Below are 14,584 nucleotides of genomic sequence, written 5' to 3' on the forward strand. Positions count from 1 at the left end.
GATGGGGCTGAGAGGGTGGTCAGAGATGCGGGGGGGCCATGCTGGGTATGGTGGGAGAGGAGACAGACAGAGCAAACCAGATTTCTGACTCTCAGCTCCCTGGGCCCAAGGGCAGCAGGAACGGGGGAGGGAGCAGCTGGGGGCCGAGTGGAGGTCTGGTGGTGGGGATGGGACAGTGGGAGACCTAAGAGCTATTCAGGAGGGGGCAGTGCTGGGTGGGCGTCCCAGGGGCTGAGCAGCAGGGAGGAGCCAGCTGGGTCCCCAGACCTACGTAGCAGGAACACAGAAAGGGGAGAGAGAGTTTTGGGGGAAGAATAGCGAGTTCCATTTGGACAAACTGCTTGAGATGCTTCTGCAGACCTGATAGAGAGAGTCAGGCTGGCCAAGCTGACTTGGGAGTCAACAGGGAACAAGGACACTGTCCAAAACGCAGGAGATGGACCCAGCTGCCCAAGAAGAGAGGGAACACAGGTCAGGACCGGTCAAGGCCTTGTGTTGAGGGGACCGCGGGGTGGCCAGGGAGGCCAAGGGTCCTTACAGACACTGCAGAGTTCCATGTCAATTGTGCCAAGCCAGGGAGAGGCAGAGCGTGTCCTGGGATCTGGCCACGCTGCAGAGAGAAGAGAGAGCCAGGAAAGCCGAGCCCAGGAGGCTGGGAAGGAGAGGGTTCCAGGAATTTGCCTGTGTGCAGAGCGGAATTCAGTATCCAGGACAGAGGGGTTAGGGGCAGCCAAGTGGGAAAGTGTCACGGAGGGGCCTGGGAGAGAACAGGAACCTGCACTTCAGGGCCAAGAAGACAGGCAGGACCCGAGAGGAGGTATTCGCGGTGGGAGGACAAGACACAGGGCTCTGAAGGTCGAGGACAGAGGTTGGGCCCGTCCACAGTGACTTCGAGGGCTGAGGAAGGACTGCGGATCAGCTGAGGCGACATGGCCAGGCGGACGCCATCCTGCGAGGGCTGACGGCAGCATGTTGGGCCAGGCATTCCCCTCCCCGGTGCGCGTTACTTTCAGCAGTAGAGGAGTGGCTTGGGACAAGACAGAAGAGCTGTGTGGGGCCTGCCGCCCAGAGAGGGGGCAGAAGCGGTGGGGGAGGGTTTATAAGCAAAGGAAGAGTCGTGGGGGAGATGAAGGGGAGCAGGGCAGCCCGGCCAGTCCTGACGGGGCGGGGGGGGGCTTTGTCGAGGAGGCCATGGGCTGGGGACATGGAGAAGAGGGACTGGGGGGGCCTCCTGCCTAAAGGGAAGCCTGCCTCACAAGCCCCAAGGGAAGGCGGTGTTCCAGGAGGCCCGGTCACGGGAGCTGTGCAAGGGGACGTCAGAGGCATTGCCACCTGCGGGCCCTGGTGAGGCATGGGCTCAGGAAGGGACAGGGTGGGCGAGTGAGCTTGGAAGGGCCCAGCTTCCACCAAGAAACGAGCGGCCACGGGCGGCCAGGGCCAGGCAGTTGGCCTGCCTCAGCCCCAGAGAAAGCCATCAGAGCTGTGCTTGGACTCTGGGAGGAAATGAGATTCTAAATGCAACGTGTTCTTGAGGCGGAGGTTTGAGTCCACGCTCCTCTCCAGGAGGCTGAGCAGCAAATGCTCAGATCTGCGTGGGGAGCAGACGCTGTGGGGGCGGTGGGGCCTGTGAGTACTTCTGGAAGCAGGGCTCAGGCTGGCGGGGGTTGTGTCCCCTGCCTGGCCGCTTCCGCAAGAGCGCCAGACACCCGAGAGGCCTGCAGGCCCACCCTGCCCCAGCGCTCTGCCCCCGCCCCCTCACCCCACGGCTCTGGTTTCCTCTTCGTCCCCATAGCGACAGACACAAGGACTGGTTCAAAGAGGAGTCAGGACCAGCCTGAAGGCTGCAGAGCCCTGGGCGTTGGCCAGGACAGGGAACCTCCATTCTTATGACAGACTTGGAAGCTGCCTCTCTGGGCCATGTGAACCGTGCTCTCAAATGCAACAGAGCTCAGAGGACGTGGAGTGGGGGCATAAGACTGGGCACACACCCACCACCCTGCCCTGCAGCCTGAGGCAGAGAAAGACCAAGAAGCCGGAAACCCCAGCCCCGAAGTCCACAGGTCTGGCACGGTCTCATCAGGCAGGACACACAGGCCATGGTCACCCGAGAGGGGGACACGAGGCGTGGTCCTCATCTCCACTCTAGTGTTTAGACACAATGCCAGATAACCCCAAGGCACAGAACCCAGAGACAACCTGGATCCCTGCAGAAAGCATCGATGAGGAGCTCAGAAAGGGGTCTCTCTTGTCCCGTCTACCCAGCTCCACCCATCCCTGGCAGTAGAACTCCAAGGCCTCGCCTCGCTGCCAGCCATGAGGCATTCCTTCATGACCTTGCCTGATCTGTACCACTATTATCCCTCGGGACAGGACAGTAGGACTCACGTGGCCCAGCTTCTCCTGGGAGGCCCAAGGGCACTAACCCCAGGGCCAGCTCAGCAGGAAGGGGCGGCCACTCCCCAGGACACTCACCACGAGCTGGGGCACAGGCAGCGACCTGCCCTCCTGGCTCAGGGACACGTAGGTGAAGAAGGCACTGGCGGCCCGGTAGCGCTTCTGAGAGTTGTCCACCACGGGGTCGGCGTCTACCAAGACTTCGATTTCCATGGACTTATTGCTCGTGAAGGTCATGCGTCCAGAGATGGTGATGACGCAGCCTGTGGAGACAGGAGGGCAAGTCAGGGTGGCCTCCAACAATGGCGGGGCAGGAGAAATCAGCGCTGCTGCGGACAGTGGATAGACGCTTGGTTAGGGGACACAGCGGCTTTACTAACTACTAGGACGTTAAGATAACAAACATCAGAATGCGTCATTAGTTGCCCACGAGTGTTTATCTTTCTAGTGAACGGATGTTTATTTTTCTCATCTGTGTAAAAACTTAAGAGTTGAAGGATCCTGGTGGCCATGAGCTCTGGCCCCTACCCAGGCAGAGAGGTCTCCACCGAGCGGGGGCGGCAGCCACTGTTGGAAGCTTCCAGAGCCACTGTGCTCCTCAGGAGAGGTCCCAACCTGCTTTCCAGAAGTGCCAGGCCTGAGCTGGCTCTGTCCTTCCTTAGGTCAAGGTCAAACATGTAACCCTCACCATCCGCTCTTTGGTCTTCCTGGTGCTCACTGGAGCCACGCAGCTGCCCCACTATGCTGCTCCGAGCACTGCAACAGAACCTTCCACCACCATTCCCAGCAGCTCCGACCCTCTGGGGCTCCACTGTTGCAGGACCACTGCCCAGTGGTGCGACGAGACCATGTGTGACTGTCTGTCAGGCTTCCTTTCTAGTCCCGTGGGTCTCGCCCACGGGACCAGAGCTGCCTCCTCTTAATAGCTGGACGTCACGCGGGGGCCAGAGTCCCCCACACTCATGGCTTCCCTGCACTAGCTGGGTTTGATCATGGAGCATGACAAAGTCCAGAATCATCCATCCGCATTCACTGTCCCTGTGTCCTTCTCGCCCTTTTGGGGGATGACGACCCAGCCTGGAAAGCGCTTCCTGACCAAGAGCTTTTCACCACCCCCTCCAGACTCCCAGGCTCCATCTTCCCGCCTGGCTTCAACATAATCTCTGAATCTCATGGAGCTCAGCTCTGTGCCTATAAACAGGCACCAGAGAGCCCTGTTTCAGGGTAACTGTGGGGCGGAAAGAAACAAGCTGGGTGCTGACCTGGTGTCTGGTATCCTCGGTGATGTTATTGGCCACAAGGCTGCTTTAACCCTGGGCCCTTTCAGGGGAAGAGCCGAGGTTGCTTCACCTGGCTGCTGCCGTGTGGCCAGGACACCCTTATCACTGCCCCAGCAAGGCCTCGTCCTGGGCCAGGCTCCAGGACATAAATCCCTGCCTGAGTCTGGCTCCTGGAACCTGCTCCTCAGGGCCCAGTGCTGGCTGCAGGACCTTTAAACACAGCTCTGGGACCCCCAATGTCCTAGCTCCACTGAGACAGGCCCCACAAGGCAGGCTTAGAGACCCAGAGGGGAAGCAGGCAGCACAGTGACTGTTAGGGGGAGGGTGAGCAGGCCAGCGACGAGAGCGGTTAGTCTACGTTCAAAAGCATCAGAATGTCCCATGCCACATTCAATTCATACTTACGGGGAGCGCTTGGCGCCAGGGCTGGGAGGGAAGTAAGGAGCCATGTGGTCAGAGGCAGGTGGCATTGTGTGAGCAAAGCATCCGGTGGCAGTCACCAAACACCCTTGGGAAGAGGGCAGGCCACAGCGCCCTGTTTCCCAGCTAAGGAGCTAGAAGGTTAAACGGGTCATCCCTGAACATCTCCAAAGCATCTCTGCCTCCTCCCCCAAATGCCCAGTCTACATCCCTCACTGATGACCGTGTAAAGAATTCAGGTGTCCCGGGCCAAAAAGCAGGAACAAGACCTTCTCATGAGAGGAAACCAGCAAGAACTTCCCCGAGGCCAAAGGGTTCTAACTGAAGGAGCACCCATCGGCATGCGGCCTCAGGAGAGCCGATTCCAAGGGTGTCTGAGCACTGGCTGCTTGCTTTGGAGAACAGCAGGAAACGTCGCTTCTGTCATTGCCCACGAAAGCCCCTCTAGCCACCACCTGCCACGGCAAAATCCTGGCTGCTCACAATTTCATTTCTGTGTTAGAAATCTGACAAAAAGTCTAACTTCAATCAACAATTGATTTTAAACAATTAACCAGGTGGATTCTGTGAGCATTAGACAAAACAGCAAACAGAAAAACGCTGCCTCAGAGAGCTCTTACAGCTCATAATGCAACGATCACGTCACAAAAGTCAGAAAATGTTTACTTTCAACCAAAACCTGGGCATTTTCACTCTTCAGAAAGCAACATCATTATTCTAAACAAGACACAGGTTGCTGACTTTGGCTGGCAGGACACAGAAGACACTTGAAAGCTAGAAACCTGATTCTTCACTGACAGGCTGGCACTTCATTTGAAACCTAAGGTTCACAGTTACATTTCGAGTCCCAGCTACCAGGAGACAGCCCAAAGCTTGGGGGCCCCTGGCTTGCAGGAAGCCTCTGGGAAGGGATTGTCAACAGGGACCTTGGGGGTGGCTGGAGCTCATCTCCGTGATGCTATTCCTGTTCTAGCTCTTCCTGAAAATTTCTAGCCATGGGTTCCTTTCATTAACCCAAGATAGCGGTGAGGCGCCCACCGTGTCCTTCCCTTTGCCTCCTCCATGTCACACAGGGCGTCCCTGCAGCCCCGAGTCCTCCCAGGGGACCCAGGTCCATGGCGGGGTCACCAGTGATGGGCCCTCAACCTCTGAGGATGCCCCCATCCTGCACCCTGGTCAACACACTCCGGCTTCCATGGCCTCCTGTGAACTCCAGGAAGTTTCTGGCTCCATGGCCTCCCTTCTGTCCCCAGAAATGCCCTCCCTGCCCCTGTCTGGTTCACCTTCTGCACCTCAGTCCAAGCGTCCCTTCTCCAGGGACAGCTCAGGCTCCTCTCACACTCTCTAGAACATTCTTCCTCTCCTGCCGCGCAGTCAACTCCCTCTGGACCTGCACACTTGCTGGCTTGTCTATTTGCCTGGTGTCTCCCTCCCTGTCTGGAAGCCCTAATGAGAACAGAGGTGGGCTTGGGAGGTACAGGTAATGTGGACACTAGGCCACTGCAGACTCAAGCTGGACAGAACCACCATAAGGAGCACAAGGCCCTGCTGATCCTGAAGCAGACCCTGAACAGAGCAGCATCAGCTCCCTTCATAGCACTGCAGGCCAGAAGTCCCTTCCAGTCTCAAGTCGAATGCCCGCCTCAGAGCTCCAACACTCCTCACCTGCCCACCTGCCCGCCTCTCACCACAAGGGTGGGAGGCCCCAGAGCAGGGACTTGGTTTCACTCACCACCATGCTCTAAGGCCCAGAGCTGCTGGACATGTGGAGATGGACGAATCAGGATAGGTAAGGTTGGGTTCAGAGTGGCCCACACCGTCCTAGGCAGGCATGGACACACTTGTCTGCTAAAAGGCCCCAACACCCTAGTCATGTAGGAGGCTGGGCACTTCGAGATGTTTCCAGCAACATCTATGGGGCCGTCTTGAGCGGGGTGCCAGGTCAGCCCCAGTGACAACAATGGCGTGAGCAGCAGCTGTTTCCACGATCCCCTCTGGCTCCCACTAGCTTCCTGCCCCCACCACCACCACACTCGCCTCCCATCGCTGTGTGGGCCAGCTTCTTCGTCTCTGCACATGTAGGATCCTGCGGGGCCTGGGCTGGGCAGAGAATGAAGTGTCACAGCACAGAGAAGCTAGTGTGAACAGCTCACAGCCTCAGGGTTGCAAAGGTACATCCCTGGGCCTGGGCTGGTGACACCTGAGACAGCTGGCCCCAAGGGGGTCAAGGGTCAGTTGTATGCCCACCTGCACCTGGGAGAAGCCGCCTCCTTCGCCCCAGGCATCCTCTTCACATTGCCCAGGCTCTGCCCTAATGCAGGATCCTGGCTGCCAGGGCACAGAGTGCAGGTTAGCCGAGGCCTCTGCTGTTCAATGTCCTTTCTACAGAGCTCCCTACCTGGGGATCACAGAGCCCTCTACCTTCCGAGCATCCCTCTCCCAACACAGGCCAGTTTTGCTTAAACTTTAGGGGGCTTGTGGGTCCCCTGAAGTACACCATGGGCCCCAAATTAAAAGCCCGTGTTGTGTCCATCTTTTGAAGAAACAGTCACATTCTGTATATGTGCACCTGGTATGCAGCAGGTGTCCCAGATATATCCTTATGCAAAAGTGAAATTGGCCACCTCCAGCCAGAAGCCACGTGGTTTAAGAGAACATGCAGGATTTGAGCTCGGTATACTCACCACCTCGGGGGACACCACCCGTGTCCCACATGACTCCAGGTCACCAGGAAAGGGGTCTCTGTAGCCAAACTGCAGGGGTCTCTGTAGCCAAACTGCCTTGGCTCTGCCCAAGGGCCAGGCGCATGGCAGACGCTCACAGCCTGAGGGACGGTGAGCTTGGCAGTGATCACGCCCTGAGCACTGCAGCCATCACCTGCCCACGGCGCAGCCCTTCCTGCCCATTCCTCCATGGTGCTGCCACATGCCACCATTCCTCAAACTGGATCAGAGCCTAGGCCATCCAAGCTGCTGGCCAAGTCGTGACCGTGTCCATAGGCCCCTTCCGCAAACATGGAGGTAGATAAAGCTGACTAGGGACTCAGAGTGCCGAAGACAAGTCTGTCCAAGTGGCTCATGGGAAGCATTGAGCCTGACATGAATGCCAGAGGCACGGCCTGACACACGCTGCCTACAGGCCCAGCTAGACCCTACTGAGATCGACATTCAAGGATCCCCCAGTGATGGAAGGCGTCAAGCCTCCTTCCACCGAGGTCCAGATTAATGAACTCTCTGCCCAGACATGATGAGGGCAGGAAGGCGGGGTACATGCCTGTTCTGCATGCCGGTGTATCCATTTGTTTTCCACAGTGACCTTGGCACTAGAAAACATGGGACGTTGGGCATCACCTGTGAAGTGTAGGGAACCCTGAGTCTACTTCAATGTGCCTATTTTAGAAACTGCCAAAGCAAGTAAGACCCAGGCACTGCCAGACTCTTCTGTGAGGAGGCAGCCAAGACTTGGAAGGCTCTTGAGGGCAGAAAGACCCCTTGGGCCTGACAATCAGCTCACACAGCAGGGGCCTAGGTCACACGTCCAAGTGCACACACATACATAGGATGTGACCACATTTCAAAAGACAGACACAACACAGGTTTTTAACTTGGGACCCAGGGTGCACTTCAAGGGGCCCATAGGCCTCCTAGAGTGGTAAGCAAAACTGGCCCGTGTCAGGAAAGGGCTATGCAATCACTAGATAGGTGCTTAGAGGACAGAGGGCTCTGTGATCCCCAGGTGGAAGCCCTGTGTGTAGAAAGGACACTGGACAGCAGAGACCTTGGCTGCCCCATACTCTGCCTGCAGACCAGGGCAGTTTATTGAAAAGATGGGCAGGAACAGCTCAAGGGGAAAGATAGATAAACTGAGACCAGCATCTCCCACTGAGCTGTTACCAGTGCCCACCTAGGACAGGTGAAAGGTGGCAAATGCTTATCTCGTTCTGGGGAAGAAGACCAGGAGGAAAGTGCCTGATTCTCTCTGAGCCTCTGAAGTGGGAACAGCTGTCAAAGCCCTGATGGATCCAGACGTTCATGACTAGGAGTCCCACCACGAAAGGCAGGGGTCTGGGAGGACTCGGAGCAAACACGTGACAAGGCCACAGTTTCCATAGGCTGCACTGTCGTGTGGCAGAAGCCCCTCACTCCACAGCCTTGGAGTCAGATGGGCCTGGGTTTGAATCCAGCCTTGGTCACTGAGCAAGGGCAAGCCAGGAAACTACACCGTGCCTCAGTTTCCTCATCTGCAAATACTTTCCATTTGCACCCAGTCTCAGATAATGCAGTGGAGCAGGTGACTCAGAAACGACCTACTCACAACGTTCCATCAAGTGCTATGGAGGCCCTGCTGGCATTTTGGGGTTGACTCCCTCCATGGTTTTTAAAGGAGACATTGTCAACCCATGTGGTTCTATCCTTGCTCTGCGGCCATATCAATGTCACTTTTGCCCACATTAGTTATGTCACGTGGACATGGGTCATGACAGTAATCCCAGTATCTCCAGGGAGAAGGTGCCTCTATCTCAGGGGCTCTGCTGGGATGTCTTGCAGAAGGTAAAAAGAGTCATACAACAAGGTGATAAGAAGCGACATTTAAACAAATCACTCTTGACAGTTTTCTTTTTCTGCAGCAGACACATTTACACTGGGCAAGACACTGCTTCCAATGCTGCCCAAATGAATCGAGTAAGCTATCAAGTTGGCAAGGGAGTTCTATCATTTCAGCCTATGAAGTCTTAAAACAACCCGTGCTCCCCGGGTTCCAGGAGCTTGGCCATACAGCAGACCTGACACTGACATCTGACTGTGTTCTGTGGTTGACCCTCCCAGCACCCCCATCACATGAGCCTGGTTGAAGAAGTGGGGGATCAGCTGGGCTCACGGGGACCCCAAACCATACGTCCCTCCTCTGGATCTGAGATCCAGCACAAATACTCAATGAGAGGCTGGGATGAGGAGGAAGGCTCGCTGCCCTTTTTCCCCTCTCGTGAATGCCCCAACCTCAGAAGGGCCCAGTGTCTGTGGCTGAAGAGGCTTGGGACAAAGCAGGTGGGGGGCAGGGGAGGCATTTCCTCCCATGCTGCCTTGAAGCTACCAAGGGCTGAGGAGCCTTCTCCCTCTCTCGGGTTCCCTGCCAGAGCCCTGTCCACAGGGCTTGCAGGATGAGAAAAAGCAGAGCTCACCAATGGCTGCAGGCCCAGCTGCCTCTTTCTGTCAGGTGGGATTAGCTACTACTGCAGTAGCTGAACAATGGCCCTCAAAGACATCCACGTATGGATCCCTGAAACCTGCGAACATGTGACCATACATAGCAAAAGGGCCTCTGTGGGTCTGGTTAGGTCAGGGACCATGAGACCATGGGCTCAGGTAGGCAAGGGTGACTCAGGCCATGTGGAATGGCTGGAAGCAGGAGTCTGGATGTCTGTCACTGACTGCCTTGGATTCAGCAGGACAAAGGGCCCCTTGGCTGAGGCTGACAGGAGGAACACACAGAGCAGTGTCTTCCCTGGGGCTTGGCTCCACTTGTGGTGGGGTTCCTGACGATGCTTTCAAGCTGCTTTAGAGCTGGAAGTTCATACACAAAACATGAGGAACAGCTGTAGCCACTCTGCAGTCCAGAGCATGCATCAAAGATGGATGGTGCTGCATCTGATCAGCGAGGGTCGCATGTCATCACCCACAAGGCAATGCTCCAGGCCCTGGCAATGGGGGCCAGGTGGCGTCCAAGCCAGGTCATCAGGGACAGCAGAGCCCAAGCTCAGAGTTCTGGCCCTGAAGCCCAACTGCTGGGTCCCCCCTCCCAGCTCCACCAGTGACAAGCTCTGTGGCTGTGGGCAGCTTCCCTAACCTCTCGGAACTGCAGTTTCCAGATCAGAGCAATGGAGAGAGCAACAGCTCCCATCTCGCTGGGCTGTGCTAAGCGTAAATGGTATCCAGTGCTTAGCACAGCGCCTGGCACTCGAGTATGTAACGTTGGTTACAGTTAAATATATCGACGGCTGCAGCGGGCTGAATTGTGAATTTCAACTCCTTTCCGTTTTTTAAGCAATTGTTGAGCCTGCCTGGAGCCGCACAGCCCGTGAGCACTGGCAGGTGCCCAGCGCAACTCCCCCGGCAGACAGGCGTCTCTCCAGGGGCGGCAGCAGCCAGATTTCAGCAGAGTGCCAGGGATTTGGAAAAGAAAACAAAATAATAAGAAATAGCTGTTACCAAGCCTGAGAGGTTGCCAAGTATTTCAAAGTTGAAGAACAGCTCAGCATTTAGGTTCCAAAAAGAGCCGTGGCCATGAACTTTCTTAAGCAAAGCCTGGAAACAGTGAACTAACTTGGTATTTCTTATATAACACACCCCAAGGTCTTTTCTAGAAAATTCCTCATTTTTCACCCTAACAGTGGAGATCGTTTCTCCCCAAGAAAACGGCAGCTTTTGGCCTTCCTACCTTACACTTTTCAAACCATTATGTTAAAAGCAACTATTTTCCCCTGTCACTTTTTCATACAAGTTGTTTGGGCATTTTAACATCTTCGCTGAAAACAAACAAACAGAAATAAGCAGAGTAGGTGCCCTGTGCAGCTCAGCTTCCGCGGCCTGCCCTCAGTGGCGCAGGCTTTCCCAGGTTGCCTGCAGGCTCCACACTCTCCTGGGTTGGTCCATAACTCTGGTACTGACTGTCGTGGTCCTCAGTGGCCCCGGCACCTACTCCAGCACTGTACGCCTTCGCCCGGTCAGGCAGGTGGTCTCAGAATCACCGCCCACCTTCTGAGAAGATCCTTCCTTTGCCCCGATGGCCTGGTGAGAGTTGACCTCGGCACACACCTGCCTCCCTCTCAAAGGACCCTGTATGTGCTTAGCTGCACTGCACAGGTGTAAGGGGACCGTCATGATAGGTGGTGACCCATCCTAGCAGACCTGGAGGGACTCGGCCTGAATTTGGTGCATCACAGAGAGCCACAGAGGCTGTGAGTAGAGAACAGGCAGGCCACTGGCATCTAAGGACCGTGAACATGGAGGTGGCATTGGGATGGGCTGGCCAGGGGCGAGGCGGGATGGAGGTGGTCCCTCGGTGGGCCAGGCAAGAGTGAGGAGCATCCTGAGTCTGATAAATGTGCATGTGCTGCTGTCCGCGAGAGCTGGGCCCACACAAGGTGGCTGTGGCCTCTTGGTCACTTGGAAGGTCTTTCCCAGCCCTGGAACCTGCCCCCGTGTTCACAGGTGTGGGTGCAGCAAGGTGCCCTCCTAAGCACACACCCTTCATGGCTAGACTCAAAGTCATCCTCTGATCTTCTGGGACAATGTTTTGGTGAGGGGAAACTGCCTGCATGACTTCCTAATGGACACCCCACCTGAGTGACAGGTGAGGCTACAATCCACAGGCCTGGCACTTGGCCAATGCTGTACAAAGGATCATACTTCTAAGGAGGTAGTTTTAGAAGAGGCGGAGTAGTAGAGAGAAAACAAAGCCCTTCCTGCTTTAGATCTGAAGAAGCCAGTCGCCCTGCAGGTCTGTCTTCCACATTTCAGTTTTTGTTTTTGTTTTTAAGATATGGGGTCTCACTATGTTTTCCAGGCTGGATTTGAACTCCTGGGCTCAAGTGATCCTCCCGCCTCAGCCTCCTGAATAGCTGGGACTACAGGCATGTGCCACCTTGCCCAGCTCCAGCTGTTTTTCTAATAAAATATGCTGAAATGGGCAAGTCATAAAGCTGCTTCTTATCTGCTATGACAGATTAATGTGCCCAAAAAAGAAGCCCACATCCTAACCCATGGAATCTGTGAATGCGTGACTTCACGTGGCAAAGGGGACTCTGCAGATGTGATCAAGTAAGGGACCTGGAGATGGGGCAATTACTCTAGAGTATCTAGGTGGGCCTGACATGATCAGAGGGTCTTTTGAGAGGGAGGCAGGAGTGTCAGAGTAAGGAGGAGACAAGACAATGGATGCAGAGGCTGGAGGAAGGGGCTGTGTTTTGAAGATAGAGGGCAGATGGAGACAAGAGCCAAGAAGCCAGAAAGGAGTTCTCCCACACAGCTTTCTGTGGAACCCAGCCCTATGGACCCATTTTAGACGTCTGACCTTCAGAACGTTCCGAGAATGAACTTGTGTTGCTTTAAGCCACAAGCATAGAGCAACTTGTTACAGCAGCCATAGGAAACACACACAAACGGTGTGTTCAGCTGGAAGTATATCTTCGTTTCTGGGCTTTTCCCACGTGATGGCAGATGGGCCTTCAGGAGTTGGGGGAAGGGGAGATCCTCCCAGGTCCTGTGAGATGGGATGTGACCAGGAGACATGTGAGACTTCCCCACGTGCTGCCCAACCAGGCAGGCACCAGCTGTGGATACACAGCCCCGTGGTACCTGCAGGCTCCAGTCACTTGGATGCATCTCCACCTGCCACCACCTTTTCCATGAATACATCATCATTTTGAAAATAATCCTTATGCTAATTGCATTTTATATGTGTCTTAAGGGTAAGTTAAAATGATGCCCCAACAAAAAGAACCCTGTGGAGCTGTGGAAGAGTCTGGGGACTTGGCTTCCTGGGACCCATGGAAGAGACTTCTGTCCATTCTCATTTCTGATGCTGACTCCAACACAGCCACCTTCCCGGTACAGCCGAGACCCGGGTGCAAACTCTGGTCTCGAGGGTGAGAAGTGGGTTCAGCAAAGTCACCTCGGAAAGTTCCAACAGAGTCGTAATGCCGGCCCCACGCTCCCCACAGCTCTTCACATATGCCTGTGCGTCAAGAGTCTGGAGCCGGCAGGGGTTGCATCGCCCGGCACTCAGCCCAGCTGGCCTCATTCTGCACTTCCCTACAACGGAGCCCGCAATGGGAGGGAAGGTCTGGTCTACGGTGGCAGTCTCCCGACAGGCCACTGCCCACCCCCACAGAGCTCAAGACTGGACATGACAATCCCACTCTGACCACTGCGGCCTGCGCGTGGCCTGGCCCTGGCCCTCACCTCCCTGGACATGACCCTGCAGGCACCTGGGCAGAGGAAATGAGCCGACAACTGCAGACGGTGACATTCCTCTGGAAAACAACAAATAAGGTGTGACAGTGTCTAACAGCCCCCGGAGGACACGGGCACAGAAACAGGCAAGACTCCAAGACTGTTATTTCAGTGTGGCCCAAATTCCTTTATATACAAAAACAAGATGTTACCTAAGAAAATAGCGACAACTTCCCTGCTCCTGGGGAAGAGCCAACTGTTCCTCCCTGGAGGCCCTGAGGTCCGGGCTGCCCAGGCCCTGACCAGGCTGAGATGGGCAAGGTCCAGGGCCTCTTGCCAACCCCTTCACGAGGCTCAGCATCGTGGCTCCTTAGGATCGCAGGAGCTGGGCACACTCCCCAGTCTGCCCCCCCACCCTCACTGCTTGAAGGAAGCTAATCCACAGCAGAATGTTCTGCCGGAACTTACAGTTTCTGAAAACTGAAGATCCCTTCTCTGTTTTAGAAAAAATGTAACATTTTAGAAAGGAGCAGTCTTTGTCAAAGCTGGTTCTTGTACACGTTGTCCTGATGTCTTTAAGTTGCTACATTAATTCCTAGAAAAAGCATTTGACTCTGACTATAGTTCCTGATTTTTCCCTCAAAATCAATAATTCCAGCTGGGCATGGTGGCTCATGTTTGTAATCCCAGCACTTTGGGAGGCTGAGGTGGAAAGACTGCTTGAGGACAGGAGTTCAAGACCAGCCTGGGCAACGGAGCAAGACCCCATTCTACAGAAAAATAATTAGCCCGGTGTGGTGACTCACATCTGTAGTTCCAGCTACTCGGGAGGCTGAGGTGGAAGGATTGCCTGAGCCCAGGAGGTCAAGACTGCAGTGAGCTATGATGGCACCACTGTACTCTAGACTGGGAGACAGAGACCCTATCTCTAAAAAAAACAAAAAAAAATTAAAAGAAGAAGGGATTCTGCAAAGTGGAGGGAAGCAATGTCACAGACCATCTTCCTAAATCACCCCAGATCCCATGTGCTCAGCAGGGAGGGGGGCTGGGCTGCCGGGGCCACTACATAAGGCTCAGTGGCCCTGACTCAGGCTCTGATGGGCAGGGGACATGGTGGGGACTCAGGCTTGCATTCCTCTGACTTTGTCCTATCCCACAGCAAGGGACGGGTCTCCCCCAACAGCTCCTCCAGTGAGCTGCTTTAACGAGGAGGTGTCCTCAGAATCAACACTAGGTGCTGGCGGCGCCGACACTACCCCCAGCCCCGCGAAGAAGCTGCTGGCAGGGCTGCTGAGCCTCTTCTCAGGAGACGCGATACAAATAGAAATCACACGTGTCAGGAGGGGACTTCGCTTTCCAGCTGCAGCCCAGCACTAACAGGAGACAAGCGCGGTGAACCCTGCTTGCACAAGCTGGAGAGGCTGGGCCTCCTTGGCCTCCCGTGCTGGCAAGCACACCCCGGCAGCGGAAGTTCCACTTCTGGGTGGGGGTAACGTGGCTGGGACTGGATTTCTGTCATGGGGAAAACACCACCTAACA

At 55.5% G+C, this 14,584-nt stretch overlaps 1 protein-coding gene across 1 annotated transcript in view; it reads right to left on the bottom strand.

The window, feature by feature from the left end:
• Positions 1–1,252: 1,252 nt before the first annotated feature.
• ACOT7 (acyl-CoA thioesterase 7) overlaps positions 1,253–14,584 on the bottom strand; it is a 63,413-nt gene continuing 50,081 nt past the window's right edge. The window contains exons 8-10 of the mRNA XM_021711477.1: positions 2,473–2,657; positions 2,259–2,400; positions 1,253–1,341 (exon numbers count right to left, since the gene is read on the bottom strand). Of these exons, the coding sequence (XP_021567152.1) occupies positions 1,253–1,341; positions 2,259–2,400; positions 2,473–2,657 (416 nt within the window). The remainder of the gene's footprint in view (positions 1,342–2,258; positions 2,401–2,472; positions 2,658–14,584) is intronic.

Source organism: Carlito syrichta, unplaced genomic scaffold (genome assembly GCF_000164805.1).
Source record: "Carlito syrichta isolate Samal-C Ts95f unplaced genomic scaffold, Tarsius_syrichta-2.0.1 Scaffold302317, whole genome shotgun sequence".
Lineage (NCBI taxonomy): Eukaryota > Metazoa > Chordata > Mammalia > Primates > Tarsiidae > Carlito > Carlito syrichta.